The sequence below is a fragment of the Acyrthosiphon pisum genome, chromosome A3 (genome assembly GCF_005508785.2).
Source record: "Acyrthosiphon pisum isolate AL4f chromosome A3, pea_aphid_22Mar2018_4r6ur, whole genome shotgun sequence".
Taxonomy (NCBI): domain Eukaryota; kingdom Metazoa; phylum Arthropoda; class Insecta; order Hemiptera; family Aphididae; genus Acyrthosiphon; species Acyrthosiphon pisum.
The window spans coordinates 21,388,968-21,397,356 of record NC_042496.1 but is presented as its reverse complement, the minus strand read 5'-3'; the positions used below and the strand labels follow the sequence as shown (position 1 = coordinate 21,397,356).

At 33.7% G+C, this 8,389-nt stretch overlaps 1 protein-coding gene across 1 annotated transcript; it reads right to left on the bottom strand.

The window, feature by feature from the left end:
* Positions 1 to 5,544: 5,544 nt before the first annotated feature.
* Positions 5,545 to 8,389, bottom strand: LOC107884062 (odorant receptor 43b-like). Its single transcript, XM_029491824.1, has 4 exons — positions 7,479 to 8,389; positions 6,535 to 6,643; positions 5,863 to 5,967; positions 5,545 to 5,784 (listed from the first exon to the last, which is right to left on the bottom strand). The coding sequence occupies exons 1-4, from the start codon at positions 8,135 to 8,137 to the stop codon at positions 5,617 to 5,619; spliced, it is 1,041 nt and encodes a 346-aa protein (XP_029347684.1). The 5' UTR covers positions 8,138 to 8,389; the 3' UTR covers positions 5,545 to 5,616.

The following is an 8,389-nucleotide window of genomic DNA, read 5'->3' as shown; positions in this document are numbered from 1 at the left end:
ACCGCGTGTTTTCGGCGAAAATGAAAAAATAAACTGCCGGACTACTTGTGGCCGACTCTCCCGGCGTCGGTGCCATGTTCTGTGACTGACTCAGCTGGCGCCGGACTGTCGGACGCCCGCCGGTCTGTCACAGAACACAAGACCGGCCGCATCGCATACGGACCTTCGACGACAGAACGCTGTGAGCGTGGCTTCGAGAGCAGCAGCAGCCAATGCCGCGGGCAACCAGCGTTGTCGCCGCCGTTCGACCACGCGCAATCACCAACCACAGACATTGCATGGGCGGCTCCTGCGACGACGCGGCGGGCGAGGCCAGGCTATAAATACGAGTGCGGAGCACCAAATATCGTCAGTGTGTTCAACGGAGCTTTCTGCGGCAACACCCGCCCAGGGCAGACTTGCACTGATAGCTTTCATACACGTTATTATTACGATTAAAAACTAACATAAATTATTATATTTTGGTTACTGCAACAGTAACTCTATTAATAAATCGTAACATTTGCCTACTTTCTTCGGCAGTGTTGAGAATAGATAACGAAAATTGTATCTAGATAAGATACAGATGATTTTATAAAAAAATATCTAGATACAGAATAGCTATGTATACAGAATTTAAATCACAGCCATTACATATTTTTGTTCATAAAACAATATAGAAAAGTATAGTTATAATGCTATAATATAATTATTTATTGCTAAATATAGCATAACAGTTTTGTTTTACAACGATTACACTAAGTAACTACACAAAATAGGTATAATGTCCATTTCATGAAATGGATGTCCATATAATGTCAAAATTCACGATCTGGACGAATTTCGCTATCTGGATATCCAGTTCATGAAATGAGTGATTCACTATGTGGATACGACATGTACCTATACGACACAAACAACTCACTTCGTTAAGCCACTCGCCGATAACGGATGATTTCGTAGTCGTCGAACGGCCCCAGCTAATATTAGCCCGATCTTCGTACAACTTCCGCGGTACGAAACGATAGAATACAAAAAAAAAAAAATGTATTATGGTAATAATATTTGTCCAAAACGCCTACAATAGGCACTCGCGTAAGCTCGATAGTTTACTATTAACACGAGAACAAAACCGAGTTGAGTACCGAACACACAACCGTTTACCGCACACTTTTTGTGTTGACGAACCACAAGCTATTTACCGCGTATTCTTTCCGCGTTTACCCCACACTGAATTGTTGAAATATTGTAATTTTGGGTATTTCTAAGGAGTGGTCGCCAAATAAAAAGAATTGAAACAAAGTTTGGGTGCACGGAAAAGAATATTTATTTGGTAGGTATTGTCGTGTTACCAAAAATACGTCTCTTTTCGGCGAGCACGTCGGCGGTCAAACTACAACAGTTGTAGCAGTTACTGCTATTGACACTTTGACAGTGCCGTTGACATATTATATAGAATTTTATTTTATATGTAAAAGTCGATTTATATAAGATAATTAGTGTCTTTTAAGTTTTTTTTTTGATTAAATTATAAAAACTATTTATATGATTTATATTACACATAGTGCAGATTGCAGGTGCATTGTACAATAGTTTTTAATTTCTTAGGGTAAATTATTGTTCGTTGTATAAAAATAAATTGCTTAGGATTCATACAGTATTGTATTTTGTTATGTCGATTTGTCTTCGCAAAATGCTAATATAATAAATAACTCATAAGTCATAAGTATAACATTTTTTTAGGCACACTGCTACTATACAAGGCTACTGTTAAAATAAATAAACTACTTATATAACGGTAAAATATAGTGCTGTGACGCGTTATTCAGTGCATTGTATATTATTGAGTACATTTAACAAAGAGTTAATGTTCCGTATAGTTTGTAAATTGTATGGCATATATACCTATAGGTATACTATTATTTTATCACCCTACCTATAATTAACGATGGCCAATGGACGATAGCTGTCGTCGCCGTATCACCAGATTACTCGCCACCGACCGGCCCACACACACACACACACACACATCACATACCTGTTTACCTGTTTGTTTTTATATATTTATATTATTGTTTTTATTTCTGTTTAATTATCTGTATCAGCTGTGAATTATTATATAATATGTAAATTACCGCCGTTCATTATTATTATTGCACGGCCGCCGAAAATGTCACCAGTCCAGTGTCGGAGTGCAATCAAAATGCACACACCTTTACGTCCGTTCCGTAGTATCGACGTGAATGTTACCTACTAAAACGTGCGCTAATCGTCGTTTATTTATTATAATACTTTTTTGTGAGGCGCTTATCGCCATAATTTTAATAATAATATAAGTTTGGTTTTTTATTTTATATTATATTATTTTGTTGTAGGCGCTAATCGCCATTTATTTATTACCTATATATTATTACGTGCGCGGTGCGCGAATCGCCGTTTTAATTATATTGTTCAAGGCGCTAATCGCCATTTATTTATTATATTTTAATCTGTCATTAGTTTCTGTGTGAGTGTGTGAATTTTTCCTATTATATAGCTAGGACCAGCTGGCCAGACTGTGCTCCACCAAATTGTGAGTTTTTTATCGTTATTTATTATATTATACATATTTATTAGTAGGCCAAAATTGTCACATATTTTATTACTCTTTTGGGCCAGAAGGGCTACATATTATTTTTTAGATTATTTTTACCTTGCGGTTGCTGTGAGTTATATTTTATTTTGTGTATTAATTTGAATTATTTATATATTATACAGCAACATAATTTTACTAGCAACCGTGTTACCCATTTATTTATTTATTATAGTTACCTTTGGCTTCTTCCCTCACGATTTCATGTACAAAATATTATATCACATATTCTTATTGTGCCTAATGGGTACAGATTGTATATATCTTGTTAAAATTATAAAAAAAAAAAAAAACCTTTGTCAAATAGTCTTAAGCACACACTCACATAAATACACACATTTACACACTCACCCACGCTCTAGCACTCACAGGATTTGCTCGGCGAACCTGGCCACTTCCTGTTGAGTGCTATACATAAATACATACATACAACACAGGTCGATCGGTGTGTAGGTACAGAGCGCGCACGAAGAATTCTGGTGACCGGGCGCACGGACTATTTCTGTTTCGTACCCGGCCCGTACAATAGCCATATATAAAACTTTTATAGTTTAAAATATTATAGTTAATTAATAACACAACTTGTGCAAAAGTAAATAATAATTATAATAATACAATAAATTAGTCGTTTCTGTACAATTGTTACATTGAACAATTCATTATAATATTCTAAAAGTTATAATGCGCTTTTCTTATACCTATATAATAATATGGTGTGTATCTATGATCATGTTGAATGTCACTGCACTTGCAGTACAGAATACATCGGCTGAAGTCGAGATTTGCTCACCGTCCGCCGGTTCGACCGCGATGCACCTATGTATCGACGGGCTAAGAAATGGCAAATGGCCTGACCTGCAAAATCGTGTTGGTAAGTCGTGGTAATTTCGCACCGGTCCGGCGACGATTGAACGATATACAGTTCAATGCCTAACACGCGGTGCAGACGGCTTCGGCATCAAGTCATACCTGGTTGCCGCCTGTCCATGCAGGAGGCGGTATCGATATATCGATTCACCGTCTGCCGGCCTCGATGCAGGAGCCGATATCGACCGAAATCAAGATCGAGACGCTGCCTGCGGGTTCTGCCGGCCAAAGCGGACGTGGGCAGTCAAGCGGCGATCTTGCGGATCCGCCGAGACGCTGTTCTAGTTCGACGTCGACCATCGCAGCGCGGGTTACTTCGGCCGACATCCGCGAGTACGTCCCGATGCGAGTTTCGATCAAGACGTCCGAGTTTGAAAACAGCCAGACTAGACGACCCACAGCAGTGCACGCGAGTTTGCCGCATGAGCCTGCAGTAATCCTCCGCCGGTGTGATACGGGACAAGCCCGGTAACCGCCGCGGTTAAAGTCAAGCGCCGCTCAATGTGGATATACGGACGTAGTGACTCGTCCGACGCTTATTTTGTTGATGCACAAAAAATGATTAATATATGTATTATTATGTTAGGTATATTATATTACTATAGTGGCGCCAAACCTTTTTTTACTGAATTTTTTTTTCGATTTTGATTTAATACTTTAGCTGGTTAATAAACTATCGTGGGCCGTAGGTGGTCACCACTGTTATATTAAAGAAACTATAAAGTCTTATATTTTAAAGGTAATTGAACAGAGGGTGTGGGGGCAGAGCCCCCCTCACTGGTCTGTTTCATCTAAATATGTAAAGCACCTCTAAGTAAAATAACTGAAAGTGCGCCTATATAATATGACTTTATAATAAATTCTTTAGTTAAATAGTTAGTTTAACTACAGTATTTTGTTTTTTTTTTAGCTTTTTAACAATAGATAATAAATCTGTGCTTAAGCATTGCCGATTTTTTCGAAATTTTCATTTTCAAGCGAGATAAGTATGAGAATTTTTAGTTGTTGACATTTCACATACCCATATCTTACTTGAAAATGAAATCCAACGCTTAAGCACAGATAATGTAATTGTCAAAAAAAAAATAATAATAGGTCAAATCACTCTAATATCAAAACTAACAGCACACTATTGAAACTAGTGAACGAAAATTTGATATGTCATATGTGTGTAAGACGGAGACAACAAATGCATGGGTAGCATCCTCTTAAATAGTACACAACTTATAAATAATCTATTATAGTAGTATCATAGATTAAATAACACTATAAATAGGCAACGCCAATGCAATCATTTATATATATCTCATTATTTTAATTTTGATTTGAGTGATTTGACTCACTGGTGATCCAAGCAATGGAAAGATACCCGAGTAGATAATATAGATGCTCATTTAATCTATGGTACTATCGAATAGTGGCTGTAAAAAATAATACCTATATGGTATATTCGATTTGTTAGTAGGTACCATTGATTATTGTATCAACTAGAAGCTAGAAATATACATACTGGTTTTACAATAGTTTTACTTTTTATGTCATTATTTATGGTATTAGGGTTAAGCTATTCGTATTGACTAATAATTATTATTTATAGGTACAGTTATTGTAGGTATTTCGTATTCATTAATTATGTATAATTTAATACATTATACTTTTTGTAGCACCGACAGCCACATACTTATCTTCTAATCAACATTTCAGTTAATAAACAAATAAAATTAGTATAAATTATTATTATTGAATATACAATATTTATCACCGCAAACAGATTTTTTTTCACTTCATAAACTTGTGACGTTGTGACTTGTATATTACACGTGTAATTAAGTACATAATATATGGCTATACATTTAACATTATATTAGGTGTTTCTATTAAATGTACTAATGATACATTATAATTATATTTATTACACTTGAAAATTAATTATAACCCTAATATTCTTATAACTATTTTAATAAATTAAAAAATATTTAATACATTTTAATGATTTTTATAGAATTACATATAGATAGAGTTTATGCAATATAGGTACATATCTATTCATATTAATTGCCGTTATATTTTTTTTCTAAAGAAAACATCATCATGTAATCATAGTTTAGTAAGTTATAACTTATTTTATAATACATCATTTATTCACTTACCTTAAGAAGTAAATTTAAATTGATTGTAAAAATGTAACCAACAGTAAATTTTAACGGTATTGTAACTCTTGTTATCATTATTAAAATAGAGCTTTTAAACGATTTGCTTACATAAAAAAATGCATTATCAAAAAGAACATGTAATATTTTATCGTGCTAAAAAATATTTTAAAAATTAATTACATTTTCAAAAACTACATTGCATATTTCTGAAATTTTAAATATTATACTTACTAAATCCATAAGCTCACTTCCATAAAAAGTATATATTGTAATATTTATAACAGCTGCTGCACTGCTTGCTATACATATTGATATTATTGCTTGATTAATATAACCCTAAAAAAGGAAATTATATTTTTAATTATTATTATTGCATTAGGTACTTACGTATATACTTATGTAATTTATTTCAAAAAAATATTTTTATGTTTACATTTAAAATTTGTTTTATACTTCGATATATTGGTTGTATTGTATATTTGTTTAACAAATTCCATTGAGAAGTTGTATTAACTTAAAAAGGCCGGTTGGGCAGTACCTACTTGTTTTTGTGGGCGACGCTAGAGGATGGAATACCCCTTGTTTTTTTAAAAATATTTAGCGTACCTTTTTAAATCATATTCTAATCAATAAAAAATAATATTCGGGTATGCAGTTTTTTACATTCCCTTTATGTTTTTTTCAATTTGCAAGCTCTGGGGTTGGGTAATAATATAAAATAATAATAAAATAATAAAATCTGTCTATTATCATTACCCAAATAGTCCCAACTACATAAAGTTAATAAAAATTAAAAATTATCATAGAGTGTGGACTTCTCGTTGTTTATTTAATTTATTTTAAGAAAATAGTAATGTTAAATAAAAATGTTGGTCTTGTATGTTATATTTTATGAATACTCACCCGAATAGCTTGAATCACAAAAGAAGTAGTCAAACCAAAATATATAGCATTGAATGACATTGACAGTAATATCGGTTTTGAAAATACTTTTTTCATTGTATTAAAATATCTGAAATTAATAAAAATAACAGTGTGTAATCCATCCATTTACAGTTTATATGGTTTCTGTGTGAAGAATGTATTGGTTTAATAATGATGTTTAGATATTTTATGTGATTATTGTTTCTGACGACCCTGTAGGAACAGTAAAAATGTTCAATATAGTTGGTACTGTGATAGGACAAAAGTAAAAATTCCCAGTACTTTTCAGAACAATATTAAGAAATTAAGGAAAAACCGGCATGTTTACGGAAAACCAGTATTAAACAAAATCTTTTGGTTTTTGTTGTAATTCAATAATGAAAACTGTAGAAAACTTCAGTATTGAATTCAATAAATACTAAATATTAATATTAGCATTAAACATTTAAACATGCTGTCATTTTTAAAATGTTTTGGTTCTTTTTATGCTATCTATAGATAATAAAAAAAAATAATGTAAGTATTTGAAATCTTCGACATTTTTTACTTTATTTCAATTTATCAAATTTTTGTTTGTGAGTAAAAAAGCTTAAAAATTGAATACAAAATCTCACATAGGTACCTATATAAATGTTCTTATGTCCATTAAAAAGTATTGAAATTGAAAATACGTAGGTAGGTACAATTTTTTTTTACATAAGCGTTTGATTTTAAAATATTGACAAAATTTGTCGAAATCACGAATATATAGATGTAGGTACAAGTAGGTATACACACATATAATATTATTGTTAGGTACATGTCTGCGTATTTTAAGTTTTCATTTTTAAGTATATATCATCATAACGGAAATAAATAGCTTATTCGACAACAAAATCAAGATCGACCAGTCATCAATATAAAATACACATTTTCCAACTCACGATAGTAACTTTTGATGTTGAATGATCGCATATTTAAACTTTTGTTCGTCGTTGTCGGCAAAAGCTTCTCCGATCGTTTGTACAATGGTCTCTAACCTGTGTTTCAAAACGCCCACGTAATATATGAACGTCGTATTTATAAAACAGAGTTCGACGTGTGCTATGTACACGGATATCGCGTACACCAAGTATTTGCACGCGTAAATCACGAGATTGTCGATGTGCATCGGTAACACGTCCAAGAATGGAAACGTGAAAGGGTCTCCGACGCGCACCGAATCGCAGAAAACCACGTACGTGACCGGGAAAATGACAAAAATGTTCGAAGCTATCAGGTGGTATTTCGTTATTACGTTTATCACCGACCGATAGCTGTCCGGTATTCCCAGCCGTCTCGAGTACTGGTGCATCTCGCGGATGTGATTTTTGTGGTAGAGCCGAAAAGTGATGTTCAGCAGTATCACGCACTCGATCAACATGCACAACAGCGCGAACAGCTGGATGGTCACGCTCTGTTCGAAATGCACGATCGACGCGTACGCGGCGATTAAGTAATAGAACGTGATCAAAAATTCGAAGTACGTCAAGTAAAGCATTGCCTTGCTGTCGGTGCACCCAGTCATTTGCAAGAACATGTTGATGGTGTCTATGCGTTGCATCGCTGAAAGCCTTTACTGGTGCACTGTGGTACCACAGGGCGTGAACGTTTCTTTTTATATGGGCCAGTGTCTAGACGTCATATAATAATAAGTATAACATTGCAAATAATAGGTATAATGTGATTAATAATAAAATACTATAGGCACATATACCTCTAAATAATATATACAGAATGTTTGTGCGTGTCGAATTATAAACTATAATTTCATAAAAATTTTAACGGTCTTGGTTTCCGTATCTATAATAGTGGG

What these genes read in the sequence shown, in the direction of transcription:
- LOC107884062 (XM_029491824.1), bottom strand. Translation starts at nt 8,137, where the DNA reads ATGCAACGCATAGACACCATCAACATGTTCTTGCAAATGACTGGGTGC. An exon ending in CAACATCAAAAGTTACTATC is followed by an intron (nt 6,644 to 7,478) that starts GTGAGTTGGAAA and finishes TATTAATTTCAG; the next exon opens with ATATTTTAATACAATGAAAA. An exon ending in TTGTGATTCAAGCTATTCGG is followed by an intron (nt 5,968 to 6,534) that starts GTGAGTATTCAT and finishes TTCCTTTTTTAG; the next exon opens with GGTTATATTAATCAAGCAAT.